This window comes from Pungitius pungitius, chromosome 15, assembly GCF_949316345.1.
Source record: "Pungitius pungitius chromosome 15, fPunPun2.1, whole genome shotgun sequence".
In the NCBI taxonomy this organism is placed as follows: Eukaryota; Metazoa; Chordata; class Actinopteri; order Perciformes; family Gasterosteidae; genus Pungitius; species Pungitius pungitius.
The window spans coordinates 3,783,779-3,801,877 of NC_084914.1; the positions used below are offsets into that span (position 1 = coordinate 3,783,779).

The 18,099-nt window shown below is 40.9% G+C and overlaps 2 protein-coding genes and 1 pseudogene across 4 annotated transcripts; 1 reads left to right on the forward strand and 2 right to left on the reverse strand.

Moving 5' to 3' along the window:
• The first annotated feature begins 1,385 nt into the window (after positions 1 to 1,385).
• On the forward strand, positions 1,386 to 4,413 carry LOC134105268 (uncharacterized; annotated as a pseudogene).
• LOC119207443 (uncharacterized) lies at positions 4,413 to 8,960 on the reverse strand. Of its 3 annotated transcripts, XM_062557735.1 has the most exons (7): positions 8,870 to 8,960; positions 7,483 to 7,788; positions 7,119 to 7,403; positions 6,752 to 6,856; positions 6,351 to 6,397; positions 5,868 to 5,966; positions 4,413 to 5,148 (listed from the first exon to the last, which is right to left on the reverse strand). In XM_062557735.1, the coding sequence occupies exons 1-7, from the start codon at positions 8,925 to 8,927 to the stop codon at positions 5,122 to 5,124; spliced, it is 927 nt and encodes a 308-aa protein (XP_062413719.1). In that variant the 5' UTR covers positions 8,928 to 8,960; the 3' UTR covers positions 4,413 to 5,121. The 3 variants fall into 3 exon arrangements, with proteins under 3 accessions (XP_062413719.1, XP_062413718.1, XP_062413717.1); XM_062557734.1 differs by having other exon boundaries at positions 4,413 to 5,963; XM_062557733.1 differs by having other exon boundaries at positions 4,413 to 5,966.
• A 4,502-nt stretch (positions 8,961 to 13,462) lies between these two features.
• LOC119207459 (SLAM family member 7-like) lies at positions 13,463 to 16,984 on the reverse strand. Its single transcript, XM_062557738.1, has 5 exons — positions 16,887 to 16,984; positions 15,747 to 16,052; positions 15,380 to 15,664; positions 15,093 to 15,181; positions 13,463 to 14,364 (listed from the first exon to the last, which is right to left on the reverse strand). Exons 1-4 carry the CDS (start codon positions 16,945 to 16,947, stop codon positions 15,105 to 15,107), a joined length of 729 nt encoding a protein of 242 aa, XP_062413722.1. The 5' UTR covers positions 16,948 to 16,984; the 3' UTR covers positions 13,463 to 14,364; positions 15,093 to 15,104.
• Between the last annotated feature and the right edge of the window lie 1,115 nt (positions 16,985 to 18,099).

The following is an 18,099-nucleotide window of genomic DNA, read 5'->3' on the forward strand; positions in this document are numbered from 1 at the left end:
TCCGCTACAACACGTGTGCGTATGTCATGTTCATGCACACACACACACAGGTACCAGCGGACAGACTGCTCTCTCTCTACAGCAGACAAATAGGAAGGGGGGGGGGGGGGGGGGGAAGGTGTTTTGTTGAAGATATGAACACACTTCCTGTCACAGAAAATACAGCATTTTATCCGAGTTAGTTGAAGCTTGAGATAGTGTTCAGGAAACATATCGTCTCTACTGCTAGAAATAACCAGTGAAAGAACACACATGGATGGTGTTTCAGGACAAATGTTGTTTTAACACTTCATGCAGATGCATCATCACGCCTCCTTTCTGGTGTCATATTTCCACTCATAGTTAGTCAACCATGTTCATAATCAGTCAATAATGCTGAAGCAACATCTGTTGTTCTCATGATCATTATCTATTAGGACTCTGAGTGGACTGTGTGGGTCATTTGATCAGATTCGACTGTCAGTGATCAAACCATCTGTCATCAGAGTCTGATTCAAAGGCCTGAGGGGTTAAAGGAAGAAACTCCCTCTCTCCCCCATGCCTCCCCCACTGAGGGACACATTTGGCCCCTAACTGGGGAACATTAAATGATACACCAGAAGTGAATAAATATAACTTTCACATGGGAGGGAAGTTTTGTTTTGGCAATGCTGACAGCTAAAAAAGAGGTTTCAACTTCTTAAACGGAATAAATCCTGCTGATAATCTATTGATTACACCCAATATCACAGGATCACAAGATGTTATCTTGAAAAAATGAAAGAAAAAGAAAATCTTTTTATTTTTGACCAAGACCAACAACAACAAGTAAATAACCTGAAATGTAATCATCTGTCCGACAGTAATGGATCAATCTGGTAATGAGTGCAGGCTTTATTGATCCTTTTTATGACATTTTAAATGACTTTCGATGGTACGACATCTACAGACACACTCTTTTACTTACTGAAGTGTGACTTTTGTTTATCTCACATCCTTGACTTCCTCATCACACCGTTGTACACCTCGATACTTCTCATGACATGATTATCAAACTATTAAGTTTACCAAAGGGCTGAACAAAGTCATCCTTTCACACATCTCAAGCAGTCTATTGGTTTCTCTTATTCGCTGATGTCCGTTTGTCTATTCATTTCAATTACGTTTCAGTGATTTTGTTATTTGAGGCTGCCTTAAAAACATCTGGCTAACTCTGGCTCACTGACAGAACAACTGTTGATTGATGTCCAGTGTCCTCGCAAAATAAATGAATAAATCAATCAAATAAAGAAGTAAAACAGAGCTTGATTTGATTTTGATGTTGTTAATTGTTTTTAAATCTTTCTTTATCTGTGGATGTTTTTAATGGTTTTATGTGTCGCTCTCTGGATGGCCTTGTTGTTGTAATGTCTCACATACCTGACGAGGCTCAAGGTGAGAAACCCACAAAGAACGGAGGTCTGAGCGGGACGCTTTGTTGTGATGGGTGAACATTACATACTTGTCGGGGGGGGGGGGGGATTGACTAGCTCTTTGTAAAAACAGTACATAAAAAAGGTGTCATCACTGTTGTCTACTTAGTGCTAAATAAATTCTGCTTCCTAGTCTCAATCAAACTGCTTTTTTCTATCTCATAAGACAAAGCTGATGAAATACATGCATACAAAAAACTCTTCAAATGGATGTTTAGCCATGAATAGGAATGAAGCCAATTTTAGTATTGACTAATTAATTATTGATTCATTTTTATGGTATTTTGCGTCTCCTGTTTTCCCAGAAACCCCTGCTGTGACTCCTGTGTTTGTGCTGAAGGGACGAGATCTGCTGCTGAAGTTTGATGCTGTTCTTCAGGAGTTTTCATTTATCGAGTGGAAATTCAACAACAGGGTTAGTTTAGTAAGATTTGAACCGGCTGGACAACATTTAGAATACAACAATTTCACCGGAAGGCTTGAGCTTCCTGAGATAGACTTCGCTGTGATATTGAAGAATCTGCAAGAGGCCGACAGTGGAGTTTATTCTGCTCAACTAGTAACGATTCTGGAAGACCAAACTCTTGCTGAGTACAAGGTCACAGTTCAAGGTGAGTCTGTAAACTTCTCACTGGTAGAGAGTTTCTGCCGCCATGTTTCAAGAAGAAACCCCCCCCCGTAGGACCAGTGTCTCCAGTTGAACTGACCGTGAACCGAGTGGACTCCAACAACTCAGTCAAGTGACCTCAATGTGACCTGCAGGACTCACAACTCTCAGGTCTACCTGTTGAACAGCCCCATCATCTGTAACCATAGCAACCAGGTTAACTGGACCCACGCCTTCAATACGACATCCTTTGCCCCGAACATGCTGGTAAGACCTGTCACGGTTTGGGTCGGCTTCTTGTCTTATTTTGTAGTTTCATGTCTCTTGTGTTCCTGGGTAACTTCACTTCCTGCCGTGTCCTGTGATTGCCTGATTGTTTCCACCTGTGTCCAATCACCTGCACCTCCCTAGTGTATTTAAGCCCTGTGTGCCTGTTGTCCCCTGTCGCGTCATTGTCTATGTTCCTCGTCGTTGGTGCACGGCCTTCCTCGGTTTTGGTTTTTGCAATAAAGAGCAACTGTTTGTGAACTCGACATTGGAGTCCTCCCTGCAACCTGCACCAGCTGCCTCCTGACAAGACCGAAAGTGGGGACGACTTCCTGATGACAGTTTGTAGTTTCAGCCTTTCTCAGTTTTAAAGAAATAATTGTGTGTGGAGTTCTGAGCATCTCTATCTACAAACTCAACCAGAAAGCACAGATGTGTTTGTGGTGTGTTTCAGGTGCCGTGCTTCTGTTACTGGAACCAGACCTAGGGGTAATCTGGACCGGCAGCAAGAGTTACACAGGCTAGGAAGCACTGTGTAGCCTGTGGATTAACAAGAGAGAGGACACACGTTGATGTCATGCTCCAGCCAGAGCTAGTTTTATTCTGAGCTGTGCATGAGCAGAGTCTGAAGCTAGGTTCTCTTCCATCGATCCACAGCAGCACCACGGCACCACCTGCTGACGTGATTGTGCAATACCCCAATGTACCGTTGAAAAGTGCAATTCTTAACAACGAAAAAAGGGGGTGGGGGTCTGTTTTAATAAAACTACCTTGTAGCATTTCCAACCTACTGTTAACTTATGAATATAAGAAACTGAAGCCGAATACAGTTTAACAATATTTATTGCAGATAGGTCTAATCTGACACCCCACATACACAGACACATTGCAGTCTGTGTATTTGATGAAAAATGTACTTTCTTGTTACTTGTTCTTCTGAGTTTGTATCTATGTGGAAATGCACTTATTGTACGTCGCTTTGGATAAAAGAGTCCGCTAAATGACATGTAATGTAATTGCAGGCTCGGAGCGCCCCCGAGTTACCCTGCAACACACCACGGTCAAACCCAAACAACCCCCCCCTTCAGTTCACACTATAGGTCAGGGGTTTGCCCAGAGAACTGCTGGAAGTATATCTAGGAAAGTGGGAAAAGTGAAAACAGACAAACAAACTTAAAGTGGTTAATCCGCTCTTACATCCAAAACAAAATACAATGGACCAGGAGCGGACTAACCGCTGAAAAAACTAACAAAAGGACAGCAGGTAGCGGGAGAATTACTGAAACACAAGGATACACAATTACCAACAACGAACTTTAATTCATACTTAAAAAAAACCTACATACCTGCTGTGTCAAACTCTCACACCCATTCGTTCCCTCTTTGCCCGGATCGGTGCCTCTCCTCCCGATCCTGTCATGCAAAACACCAATAAAATCTACCACCCGTACATATGAAAGAAACATGTTTACAGATCAAAGGAGAATGGGGATTTCTCACCGCTACTGGGGGCCCAACCATACCCTGGCCACCCAACAGGAAACTGGCACTTCGTGGCAAAGTGCCACTTCCCGTTATATAGGTGCACCGCCTTGACCCCACAGCGCCACCCCATGGTGCCACCTGCTACACTACACTTCCCTCCGTGTTCCTGGTGAAGATGGTGGTGTTCTCTGTGGGTCTGATCATCATGGTGTCTGCAGTCATCACCGTTCACCTCGTGGACTTCAAGAAGCACCAAGAAAAAAATGGAGGTCAAACCCCTCAAAGCTCCCACCTAAAGGTCACCTTTTAGACCCTTGATGATGTTCCACTGACTCACAGCAGGTGGCAGCAACGCACCAGGAGAAGAAAAGAGGAAGACGACGCAAAGCAGCAAACATGGACGTAAACTATTAGGATTTAAAGAATTTATAAATTTAGCTTTGCATACATTTTCTGGTGAAGAAAAGACATTGAAAACGTGGACTTAAAGATGCATTTTGGCAAGAACAAACACTGATAATCCATTGATTAAACAGAATGTCACTGTTTTCACGTTGTAAATAAAATGATTGAAAAGAAATGACCATGTAAATATGTTTTTGGTGGATGTTATACAAACAAATCAATATATATATGTGTGTGTGTAAGGTATAATCAAGACCAACTTTATGTAAGCAAATAGCCTTAAAAAATACACCGTATAAAAGTGCAAAAATAATTCTGTTCTGCACGTTTTGTTTTGGGTGGAAACTTTGAACTTGTTAAAGCTTCATACTTGTCTTGTGTTTCAGTGATTAAAAGGTAATTAAAAAGTGACGTGGTCCTCTCTGGTGTAGTTTTTACCAAGGAATCAATATGTGTCATTATTATACTAAAGACATTTTGAACACTGAATGATGACTAAATATTTTATGGAAAAACATTTAGAAAGAAATGTTGTTTTACATATTTGTCACAAATGAAAAATATTTGATTCCTTCTGGTCTAAAAAAACAGGAAATAAAAATATATAACAGAAGCATCCTCCATCATGTGGCTTAAATCTCACCAATCAGGTAAGGCCTTAAAAGTCTAAAGTGAAAATCCTCTCTTTAGGAAATGATCAGATGAAAGGTCACATGAAGAATCAAACCAGGTACCAAAGGTACAGGACAACAATGTCAACGTATTTATTACTTTTTATATGTGGATCTTAAATGTAAAAGATCTAATTACAAATATCTCCAATTGTGATGTGAATCGTTGGAGGACCTGGCTTCATCACTGTAGCGTAGAGGCTCGATCCAGCAGGGGGGGGGGGGGGGGGGGCTCTTATTCTGAAGGGGCTGAGGTTACTTCCTGCAGGATGAATCACATTAAAGGAAAGGTTACTTGCTTCTTTTTAATGCTTCTATTTTCCACGTGAGGAGTCATTTCTTGACGATTAACAGTCACTGATTTAAATACAAGTTTTTCTAAAATGCATCAAACTGCTACAAAATATATTTTGGGCTCTTTCCACAAAGAGTTCAGAGGAATCTCTCGGGGTAGAAAGCACATCACACTGCAGCAAGAGCCTTAAATAAAGCACCTATGACTTTAACATCATGTAGAATACGTTCCACTTTCACACTGCAAATTACCCTTTTTCTGTGTCTCTGGACTTGAGAACAAGTCAGCCACTGTATATGTTTTACTCAATTGTTGGGTGGGGGAATTGAAGGGGATGCTTTGCATAGCTAGACCTTACAATGGAACAGTTATGTTTAGCCTACATCTTTAAATTGTGGTCCTTGAACTTCATTGATTGTTTTTTTTAAATGTTTCATATCGAGAAATGTTTGGGAAAATAAACCCTTCGGCAGCTTGCTAAAAAGCATTTTGTGATTGTGTGTGATCCTTAGTAATATTTATTAATTTCTCTCCAATGACAAGTTTGTGTAGAGAATCGTTCAGCATTAAAGCAGGTCACATGAACTAATACATATACAGTTTCAACAGCACTGAAAATTTCCAGCAGAATTCCGGGATTTGGGGAATCATTCCTCTTTAATGGAGGACCTGTCAGGCTTCTTCACCGTAGCGTAGATGCTCTCCGGCTGAGTCGATCCAGCAGGATGTCCCACCAAGCTGTAGGTGGAGTTCTGATTGAGAGGTGGTGCTGATGTTACTTCCTGCTGGATGAATCACATACGTAAGAAAAGGTTACTTGCTTCTGTTTCAAAACTGAAGAGTCGGTTTTTCAGAATTACTTGTATTTCAGACACCAGCATGGGATTTTAAAATTCACACAAAGAGTTAAGATTTTGACATATTGCTGTTGGGCGAGGTATAAAATTGTGATGACAGACTGAGACACAAAGAAAAACAACACGTGCACAACAGGAAGAAACACAACTGAAGAGGAGTAATGGCCACAAGAGACGAGGTTTGGATCGATGGACCATCAGGTTCCTCCCAGAGAATCTGAGCACAAGCAGCAGATGTGACCTTGGCACAAGGTTGTGATTCTAAAACATTTAAGTTTGTAAAAAAAAAAGAAGAAAAGACGTAACAATTACCTGAGGAACTTCATAAACTGTATCATTGACAATCTGCCTTGAATCTGCTGTTATAGAAAAAAAAAACACACTTTAAAGATTTGAACTGTTCAATGTGTTGGATGTTTGTGACTCTTAGACATTGTTTCAAAACAGCAAATCATGATCCCAGTGAGATAAAAAGCACTTTTTGGTAATATATCACATGTATATTTTTAACACAAAAGTATTTCCTCATCTGATGCAGTAAAAGACGTCCTGTGTTGTACAGATTGTACAGCGCTCTGAGGTTCTGTGATTGTGATGTTGGGCTCTTTAACCAAACAGGTGGGTCCATAGTTATGGAGGACTTGGAAACATTGAGTTTCTCTGTAGTTTTGCAGATCTTGTGATTATTTGTTGGAATGTTAACTTAAACTCACTGATTCTTCTCCTTCGACGACAACAAATCAAGACGAATACAACCACAGTTATGACGAGAGTGACAGTGCAGATAGCAGTAACCCAGCCATAGGGAAAGGGAGGAGCTGTAAAACAGAACAAGAACCAGATTAGAAGAGTCTTCCTGGTTTAAATGACGAAGCACAAATGTGTCACATGTTCACAGCCTGATGTGCTTCTGACGGACTTCAGTTTGGATTGTGAAAACATCTTTGTAACGTGATATATAGTAAGAAATCATTTCCTTTCTTCAAATAAAAACATTTTGTTTTACTGACTGTTGTATTTTTTGGGGGGGAGGTAGGGGGTGCATTATTATCATGAAGTCATCTCCCTTTTAAGTCTTACCATTTGAGGAGCAAAAATGTTTAGTCGTGTTGGAGGCGTTGGTCCAGGTAACCTGGTTGCTATGGTTACAGAAGATGGTGCTGTTCAACAGGTAGACCTGGAGAGAAGCCCCAGAGGTCGTGACCTCTGGTCGCTCTCCTCCCTCCTGACTGCAGTTATGGGCGACACATCTGAAAGTGCTGTTGATGTGAGAGTTGTGAGTCCTGCAGGTCACATGGAGGTCACATGACTCTGAGCTGTTGGAGTCCACTCGGTCCACGGTCAGTTCAACTGGAGACACTGGTCCTGAGGGGGGGAGGTTTGAGGGAGGAGTTTATGAAACATGGCGGTAGAAACTCTATCAGTGAAATGTTTAGAGACTCACCTTGAACTGTGACCTTGTATTCAGTCAGTGGTTTGTCTCCTGAATCTGTTACTGCTACAGCAGAATAAACTCCACTGTCGGCCTCTTGTAGATTCTTCAATATCACAGAGAAGTTTTTCTCAGGAAACTCAAACCCTCCAGAGACATTATGAAGGACAATTAGTTTCCTACCAGGTTTAAATCTTACTAAATTGACTGTTTTATTGATTTTCCAGTCAACATATGAAAGCCCTCCAGGAAGATCAGCATGAAGCTCCAGGAGCAGATCACGTCCCTTCAGCACAAACACAGGAGTCTCAATGGTTCCTGTAAAAACAGTAGACACATGATACTATAAACATCACACACAACAGGCACACAAATAGACCCCTAGTGGTGCTCAAGCATCTGTCCTTTAGCGCTAAATGAGATAAGTGCCCCTTCTGTTGGAGCCCAATTTTTTATTCATTCATCAATATTTAAGAATACAAATTACTCTCTCTGTCATCAATTCCCCACCAACAATACAGCTATTTTCATATCTGGCATTAATTTGAGTTCTTATGAGAATTTTGCCCTAATATGGTCACGAGCCCCACCCTCCTTAAATCCTTAGAGTTAATTTTCCAGTGTTGAAGTGCGGAGTTGAAATCACACTGCAAAAAGTTTCAACTCTTCCAGAGTCAATTGTACGAACGAGTCGGAGTCATCATCCAGTTTCAAGATCAGATTCATTTGCAACACTTAGTAGAGTTAAATGAAATATTTGATAGAATTGAAATGATACTGTACAGTGTCACACTTTTTGGTATCAGGCTTAACTCCCACGCGCCCCCACCCCGTCCGCTTTGAGGTCAACTTCGACAAAATCTCACTCCAAAGTTTTTTAAATGTTGAGAGCCCCGCAAAACCCACTGAGAGTAAGTTTGTGCTCAAAGTTCTTTCCTCTTCAGTCCGTTTCAACAAGTGGTTACAAAGTGTCTAAAAGCACCTTGAATGGTTCCTCTGTACCACACACGTCTACTATTGAAACAATTAAAATATTCATTGAAATAAAACACTGATATTAAAAAAGGGACTTAAAGAAAGCTTTCCCTCTGCAACAGAAACGGAATGTTTGTGTTTACAGTCTGTGTTTAAAACCAGGTCTTCACCTAAATATGGATTAAGGAAATAACCTTGTTGACTGGCTGAGAGCAATGGTTATTATAACATAGCATAGTTCATTCTCTTTCAAAGCTCCGATTCTGTATACTGACAACTTCCTGCCACGAAGGTACGACACGAATCCTGATTAAACAGAAAGAAACACTGATAAAAAATGCGTTTATAACTCAACTTCTATTTCAGAAATGATGCCACGGTATAAAAGCTTGGACCCAAAATGTATGTAAAATAAAGTCCTCACCTTTTGCTTCACATAATGTCAGCAGAGAAGCAAAGAGAAGCACGACGCACTGCCTCATTGTGCAGAATGTGGGCCGATGAAACAAGGAAGTGGTTTCACTTCTGCAAAAGAGATCATACCTCCTTGCTTCATCGTTGTCACACATTTCCATCAGAAAATCATCAACACCATTAACTCAAAGATCACTTTCACACCCTCAGCTCTCACCTCTGGTCCTCATCACGTCTTTGTTGCCTCAACCGAGAAATAAGAGGACTCCACTACATTTTTGTTTAAAGAAATAGAAGTACAGGGTTCCACTTCACACAGAAAGAGCTTCAATTAATAAAGTAACTGCTGCAAACCACCCTGACCTGATCTATCCGAGTCACAGCCGTTTGAGATGAAACTTTCTTACTTTTGTTGTTGGTTTTGAAGGAAGCGTCTGTTCAAAAGTGGGTGACCGCTTCAAATTCAATGATATTTAGTATCAAAAAGCACATCTTCCTACGGCAAGGTCACAGGTTCAACGGGAAACCCTCTCAAGATGCAAAAGTACATCAGTGCTGTGTTTCCCAACCATTATAACAGCGGGGCGCACCCCCCCGCTGAGATTATCCCCCACCCGCAGAATAAGTGTGGAGTTAAATTCATTTTTTCCACGCACGTCGATTCCGCTACAACACGTGTGAGTATATCATGTTCATATACGCACACACACCCACACACCAGCGGACAGACTGCTCTCTCTACAGCAGGCGAAGAGGAAGTGGGGGAGAGTGTCTTGTTGAAGATATGAACACACTTCCTGTCACAGCTATGTTGTATTTTATCGAAGTTAGTTGAAACTTAAAATACTGTTCAGGACACCAACATATCGTCTCTGCTGCTAAAAATAACCAGAGAAAGTGAACACATGGATGTAAATGGTGTTTCAGGACAAATGTCTTTTTTAATACTTCATGCAGATACATCGTCACGCCTCCTTTCAGGTGTCATATTTCCACTCATGTGCCAAACAGTCAATAATGCTGAAGCAACATCTATTGTTCTCATGATCACTATCTATTAGGACTCTGAGTGGACTGTGTGGGTCATTTAATCAGATTCGACTGTCAGTGATCAAACCATCTGTCATCAGAGTCTGATTCAAAGGCGTCCTGAGGGGTTAAAGGAAGAACCCCCCCCCCCCCCCCCTCTCTCCCCCATGACTCCCCCACTGAGGGACACATTTGGCCCCTAACTGGGGAACATTAAATTATACACCAGAAGTGAATAAATATAACTTTCACATGGGAGGGATGTTATATTATAGTCTGTGTTGCATGTCCCCACGTTTGGTCTCTGCCTTCAACTGGGAGTGGGGGTAGTGTTTTGTTTTGTTCATGCATTACTGGTGTCCAGTGCTGGTTGGCTGGTGGCGAGGAGGCGTGGCCGTATAAGACATGGGGAGCAATCAGCTAACGAGCTGGTGGCCTATATAACCAGCCTGGTTGAGGAACAGAGGGAGAAGAGCTAAAAGAAAGGAGAGGCTGTGTTTTGTTGTATGGCCTGGCTGATATTGTTTTGTTTGGGATCTGGTCGAGTGAGACCCAATGGTACTCTACCTCAGTTTTGGAGAAGGGGAAGGTAGTTCTGCCCATAGGTGTACATTTCCATCATGTAGGTAAAACTTTGTTACACACACTAAGTTAGCTGGGTGGGGTCACCCCTGTAGTTTGTGCAATAGAGAGGTGAGCTGGTTAGGGATAGATTGTGTTAGGCAGGGAAAGGGGTGTAGAACAAAAGGGACCTTTTGTTTGTTTCATTACTTTGACCCCAGTCCCCATAGTCCCCTTCTCCTCCCTTATTTGGTTGTGTGTGTACCTTTTTGTTTTGTTTTGTTTGTGTCACAGTCTGTGTATCAGTTGCAATGCTGACAGACAAAAAAGAGGTTTCAACTTCTTAAACAGAATAAACCCTGCTGATAATCTATTGATTACACCCAATATCACAAGATCTCTTGAAAAAATGAAAGAAAAAGAAAATCTCTTTATTTTTGACCAAGACCAACAACAACAAGTAAATAACCTGAAATGCAATCAACCATCTGACAGTAATGGATCAATCAGATAATGAGTGCAGGCTTTATTGATCCTTTTGATGACATTTTAAATGACTCTCAATGGTACGACATCCACAGACACACTTTTTTACATCCTGAAGTGTGACTTACTTATTACTGATACTTCTCATGACATGAATATCAAACTATTTAGTTTACCAAAGGGCTGAACTAAGTCATCCTTTCACACATCTCAAGCAGTCTATTGGTTTCTCTTATTCGCTGATGTCTGTCTATTCATTTCAATTACGTTTCTTTTTGTGATTTTGCTATTTCAGGCTGCCTTAAAAACATCTGGCTAACAACTGTTGATTAGTGTGCAGTGTGAAAAATTAATGAATTAATCAATCAAATAAATAAGTAAAACAGAGCTTTATTTGATTTGGATATTCTTAATTGTTTTTAAATCTCTTTATGTGTGGATGTTTTTAATGGTTTTATGTGACGCTCTTCGGGTTGCCTTGTTGTTGAAATGTTCCATACAAATAAAATGGCCTTCACTAGTAAGGAACTCAAAGAGGAGCTAATTTCTTCACATCCTGATTAAGATTCTGTGTTTTTTTTTACCGGAAAAAGATAACTGACTGCACTACTGATCGTGTGTGATGAGCTGTGTGCAAACGTCTCTGAGGTTCTTCAAATAAGAGGCGAGCTGTTTATTGTGAAGCAGGTTGTTGCAGCGAGGGGTCGGAGACTCCGTCATGTCTCTGTTTGTGATACTCGGGCTGCTCGTCTGCATCAAGGCTCAAGGTGAGAAACCCACAAAGCACGGAGGTCTTGATTAGCTCTTCTTTGTTTCTAAAAGTCTACAGAAAGGTTTGTCTTAAACAGTACATTCAAAGGTGTCATCACTGTAGTACTTAGTGCTAAATTATTATTCTGTTTTCTATCTCACAAGACAAAGCTGATGAAATGCATACATTTTTTTTCAAATAGATGTTTAGCCATGAAGCCAAATGTAACATTGACCTATTAATCATGATGCATAAACACTTGCTGTGGTGTGTCTTAGGACCTTATAGGGTAAAACAGGATAATAAAGCAGAAAGGAGAAGTACAAAAATACCGCTTCTGTGATCACCGCCTTTTTACCAGCCAGTTTGGACCAGTTCTTAGTACTAAAGGGTACAGAGTTAGCTGACAGACTCTGACAGATTTGATGTTTGATGCGCCAAAGTGTCTCCAGATATCTGCAGGAATTGCTCAATGTATACTGCTTCTCTTCTAAATAAATGTTAACTTTTTAACTTCAATTGATTGACGTGTCGGATTCTTCTCACCCACCAACTCGGGTCGTTTTGCGTCTCCTGTTTTCCCAGAAACCCCTGCTGTGACTCCTGTGTTTGTGCTGAAGGGACGAGATCTGCTGCTGAAGTTTGATGCTGTTCTTCAGGAGTTTTCATTTATTGAGTGGAAATTCAACAACAGGGTTAGTTTAGTAAGATTTGAACCGACTGGACAACATTTAGAATACAACAATTTCCCCGGAAGGCTTGAGTTTCCTGAGATAGACTTCACTGTGATATTGAAGAATCTGCACGAGGCCGACAGTGGAGTTTATTCTGCTCAACTAGTAACAATTCTGAAAGAACAAACTCTTGCTGAATACAAGGTCACAGTTCAAGGTGAGTCTGTAAACATTTCACTGACGGAGAGTTTCTGCCGCCATGTTTCATGAAAAAAACCTCCCCCCCCCCTCAGGACCAGTGTCTCCAGTTGAACTGACCGTGGACCGGGTGGACTCCAACAGCTCAGAGTCATGTGACCTCCATGTGACCTGCAGGACTCACAACTCTCACATCAGCAGCACTTTCAGACGTGTCGACCGGGTCTGCGGGCAGGAGGGAGGAGAGGTCACGACCTCTGGGGCTTCTCTCCAGGTCTACCTGTTGAACAGCACCATCATCTGTAACCATAGCAACCAGGTTCACTGGACCCACGCCTTCAATACGACATCCTTTGCCTCGAACATGCTGGTAAGACCGAAAGAGAGGACGACTTCCTGATGACAGTTTGTAGTTTCAGCCGTTCTCCGTTTTAAAGAAATAATTGTGTGTTGAGTTCTGAGCATCTCTATCTACAAACTCAACCAGAAAGCACAGATGTTTTGTGTTTCAGGTGCAGTGCTTCTGTTACTGGAACCAGACCTAGGGGTAATCTGGACCGGCTGCAAGAGTCACACAAGCTAGGAAGCACTGTGTAGCCTGTGGATTAACAACAGAGAGAGGACACACGTTGATGTCATGCTCCAGCCAGAGCTAGTTTTATTCTGGGCTGTGCATGAGTCTAAAGCTAGGTTCTCTCCCATCGATCCACAGCAGCACCACGGCACCACCTGCTGACGTGATCGTGCAGCAGGTGGATAGCTTTTAGACCGTTGATGATGTTCCACTGACTCACAGCAGGTGGCAGCAACGCACCAGGAGAAGAAAAGAGGAATACGACGCAAAGCAGCAAACATGGACGCCAACTATTAGGATTTAAAGAATTTATAAATTTAGCTTTGCATACATTTTCTGGTGAAGAAAAGACATTGAAAGATGCATTTCGGCAAGAAAAAAATTAATGTTAACATTGTTAACAAACACTGAGCATCCATTGATTAAACAGAATGTCACTGTTTTCACGTTGTAAATAAAATGATTGAAAAGAAATGACCATGTAAATATGTTTTTGGTGGATGTTGTACAAAAAAATATAATACATATATGTGTGTAAGGTATAATCAAGACCCACTTTATGTAAGCAAATAACCTAAAAAATACACCGTATAAAAGTGCATAAATAATTCTGTTCTGCACGTTTTGTTTTGGGTGGAAACTTTGAACTTGTTAAAGCTTCATACTTGTCTTGTGTTTCAGTGATTAAAAGGTAATTAAAAAGTCACGTGGTCCTCTCTGGTGTAGTTTGGGTTTTTACCAAAGAATGTGTCGTTATTATATTAAAGACATTTGGAACACTAAATGATGACTAAATATATTATGGAAAAACATTTAGGAAAAAATGTGTTGTGTCCCATATTTGTCACAAATGAAAAATATTTGATTCCTTTCATCTAAAAAACTAGAAGAAATAAAAATATATAACAGAAGCATCCTGCATCAAATAAATCTCACCAATCAGGTGATGCCTTAAAAGTCTAAAGTGAAAATCCTCTCTTTAGGAAATGATCAGATGAAAGGTGACATGAAGAATTAAACCAGGTACCAAAGGTACAGGACAACAATGTCAACGTATTTATTACTTTTTATATGTGGATCTTAAATGTAAAAGATGTAATTACTAATATCTCCAATTGTGATGTGAATCGTTGGAGGACCTGGCTTCATCATCGTAGCGTAGAGGCTCGATCCAGCGGGGGGGGGGGGGATTGCGTGGGAGGCTCCTATTCTGAAGGGGCTGAGGTTACTTCCTGCAGGATGAATCACATTAAAGGAAAGGTTACTTGCTTCTTTTAATGCTTCTATTTTCCACGTGAGGAGTCATTTCTTGACGATTAACAGTCACTGATTTAAATACTTAAGTCTGTTTTTCTAAAATGCATCAAACTGCTACAAAATATATTTTGGGCTTTTTTCACAAGGAGTTCAGAGGAATCTCTCGTGAGAGAAAGCAGCAGAGTTCTTAAGATTCTGACATGTTGATGTTGGGCGAAGTGTTAAAATCGTGATGACGGACTGAGACACAAAGAAAGGAAGAAAATAAAACAGCACTTTAAAGATTTGAACTGTTGTACATTTTCACTACTTCATTGGTCCATTTATTGGGTGGTGTCTAATTTTCTCCACCCTCAAACAGAAGCACATGTTGATGTGATGGATGTTTGTGACTCTTAGAGGTTGAATCAAATCAACAAATCATGACAATCCCAGTGAGATAAAAAGCACCTTTTGGTAATATATCACATGTATATTTTTTACCCAAAAGTATTTCCTCATCTGATGCAGTAAAAGACGTCCTGTGTTGTACAGATTGTACAGCGCTCTGAGGCAAACTGTGACTTGTGATATTGGACTATTTAACCAAACAAGTGGGTCCATAGTTATGGAGGACTTGGAAACATTGAGTTTCTATGTAGAGGAAACAAAGAGGATTTTACAGATGTTGTGATTATTTGTTAAAATGTTTACTTGGACTCACTGATTCTTCTCCTTAGACATGTAGAGCTGCAGTTATGACGAGAGTGACAGTGCAGATAGCAGGAACCCAGCCATAGTGAAAGGGAGAAGCTGTAAAACAGAACAAGAACCAGATTAGAAGAATCTTCCTCGTTTAAATGACACAGCACAAATGTGTCACATGTTCACAGCCTGATGTGCTTCTGATGGACTGCAGTTTGGATTGTGAAAACGTCTTTGTAATCTTTTTTCTGGGGGGGGCAGAGGGTGGATTATTATTATTGTCGTCGTCTCCTCTTTAAGTCTTACCATTTGAGGAGCAAAAATGTTCAGTCGTATTGAAGGCCTGGGTCCAGTTAACCTGGTTGCTATGGTTACAGATGATGGTGCTGTTCAACAGGTAGACCTGGAGAGAAGCCCCAGAGGTCGTGACCTCTGGTCGCTCTCCTCCCTCCTGACTGCAGTTCTGGTCGACACATCTGAAAGTGCTGTTGATGTGAGAGTTGTGAGTCCTACAGGTCACATGGAGGTCACATGACTCTGAGATGCTGGAGTCCACTCGGTCCACAATCTGTTTAACTGGAGACACTGGTCCTGAGGGGGGGGGGGGGTTTGAGGGGGGAGTTTATGAAACATGGCGGCAGAAAATCTATCAGTGAAATGTTTACAGACTCACCTTGAACTGTGACCTTGTATTCAGTCAGTGGTTTGTCTTCTGTAGGTGTTACTGCTTCAGCAGAATAAACTCCACTGTCGGCCTCTTGTAGATTCTTCAATATTACAGAGAAGTGTTTATCTGGAAACTCAAGCCTTCCAGTGAAATCTTTAAAGACATTTGGTTCCCCACTAGATTCGATTCTTACTAAATCGACTGTTTTATTGATTTTCCAGTCAACAAATGAAAACTTCTCAGGAAGATCAGCATGAAGCTCCAGGAGCAGATCACGTCCCTTCAGCACAAACACAGGAGTCTCAATGGTTCCTGTAAAAACAGTAGACACATGATACTATAAACATCACACACAACATATGATGAATCATTCATTGCTGAACGTTACTCCATCCCTTTACTTTATTTCTCACACATTGAACCAGCGGTTCACCTTCAGCTCATCACTGCTTAACATGAAGTGACAGAGGTCTCTTAAAATGTCTCACGTTGTCTCTTCCTGAGGAACCAGAGAAGCTTAACAGCACAAACTAAACCCACTGAGACCAAGTTGGTGCCCAAAGTTCTTTTTGTCATAACAAAGTATTTCCTTTCTGAAACGTAGGGTCTTTGTGTCCCTTTGTCCTCTTTCCCTCCCTCTCAGCACACTAATGTCCCCCAGCATCAGCTACACTGAACATGGATGCATTTAGAAAATTAGACTTCCTCTTTTAATATTCATTGAAATAAAACACATAAATTACGGAAGATTTTTAAATGAAAACTAAAAAGGACATAGAAAGAAAGAAAGCTTTCCCTCGACAACAGAAGCTGAATGTGTTTATAGTCTGTGTGTGGATCCAGATCTTCACCTAAATTTGGAAAATATTAATTAATCTTGTTGACTGGCTGAGAGAAATGATATTATTCTACTAACAGTGACATAGTTCATTGTTTTTCAAAGCTCTGATTCTGTATACTGAGGAAATGTCCTGCCTCTGAGAGCTCAGTACGAGGAGTAACAACACAAATGATTGACCACAAAGAAAAACAGATTTCAAAAATGTTTTTTTAACCTTCTATTGCAGAAATGGTGCTACAGTACAAAACAAAATATATATATAAAATAAGCTTTGGCCCAAAATACATATAAAATAAAGTCCTCACCTTGTGCTTCACATAAAGTCAGCAGAGAAACGACAAAGAGAAGCACGACGCACGGCCTCATTCTGCAGAATGGAAGTGTGTTGATGAAACCAGGAAGTGGAAAATGTTTCACTTCCCCTTGAAGCAAGAACCAATCCCTTCAAAAGACGGTTTCAATAAAGCCATATATGTCTCTATGTGGTTGACTTGTAACGTTCTTCACATCATTACGTGGCGCATCATATTTGATTAATTAATGGTTTCGTCACAACATCAGCTTTGACTGCTCGTCTGTAAGAACTCTGTACAGCCACCAAACAAAACACTTTGGGACATTACGGAGAGGTGTGATACATGGAGGCAGACAGATGGAAGGGAGGAAGCTGGAATTTGTACAAAATACTAAATTTAAAGGGTCTCTGTGGAGTTTTTGACCACCAGGAGTGCTATAGAGTAACTTTACTATGAGCTGGTTAATTGGATGCTGAATCAGGTGACATAAATCCTGCCAGTGACTTCCACTGCTGCACTGAGTGACTGTTTGTGAAGGTGATGCTGCAAGAGCAATGCACCGTTAAAATGAGAAGAGGAAGACGTCTGCTATAAGTACACTGAGCGAAGAAATTACTTATTGTTTCAATCTGGTCAACTTTGTTAAGACGTGTGCACTTGTGTATGAACTCATGTGGATCCGTATATAAATTCTATGTGTTCACTGTTTTGTGTCTTATGCATCAGCTACTTTGGCAAGGACGGTACTGATGATAAAGATCTCCATCAGCATGGTGATGACCAGCTGAACAATGAGGAGGAAGACGGCAGCAGGACATTCCTCACTGAGATGCAACGGAAACCATAGCCGATGGTCCTCTGGGTCTCCAGGGAGAAGAGGAAGGCCCCCGTCAGGTCTGCATTACACACGGTGTGTGGTTTGAAGGTGGATTAAACTCAGGAGGTTGGAAAAAAAGGGCAACAAAAACTCATTGAAGTTGTTCTAATGTCTTGTCTTAATATAGTAGATTACAATGTAAATTGTTTTTAATCTTAACTGCACTCAGTAGGGAGAACGTTGGAGAAGTGAGCGTGGAGAAGTGGTGGAGAGCAGGTGTCTTATTGAAGAGATGAACACACTTCCTGGCACAGCTAATGTTGCATTTTATCTGAGTTAGTTGAAGTTTGAGATACTGTTCAGCATAACAACATATCGCCTCTACACTATAGAAATAACCATTGA

What these genes read in the sequence shown, in the direction of transcription:
- LOC119207443 (XM_062557733.1), bottom strand. Translation starts at nt 8,927, where the DNA reads ATGAGGCAGTGCGTCGTGCTTCTCTTTGCTTCTCTGCTGACATTATGT. An exon ending in TCGTCGAAGGAGAAGAATCA is followed by an intron (nt 6,398 to 6,751) that starts GTGAGTTTAAGT and finishes TTTCTATAACAG; the next exon opens with CAGATTCAAGGCAGATTGTC. An exon ending in CAGTTTATGAAGTTCCTCAG is followed by an intron (nt 5,967 to 6,350) that starts GTAATTGTTACG and finishes TGATTCATCCAG; the next exon opens with CAGGAAGTAACATCAGCACC.
- LOC119207459 (XM_062557738.1), bottom strand. Translation starts at nt 16,947, where the DNA reads ATGAGGCCGTGCGTCGTGCTTCTCTTTGTCGTTTCTCTGCTGACTTTA. An exon ending in ATACAAGGTCACAGTTCAAG is followed by an intron (nt 15,665 to 15,746) that starts GTGAGTCTGTAA and finishes CCCCCCCCTCAG; the next exon opens with GACCAGTGTCTCCAGTTAAA. An exon ending in ACATTTTTGCTCCTCAAATG is followed by an intron (nt 15,182 to 15,379) that starts GTAAGACTTAAA and finishes TCTGTTTTACAG; the next exon opens with CTTCTCCCTTTCACTATGGC.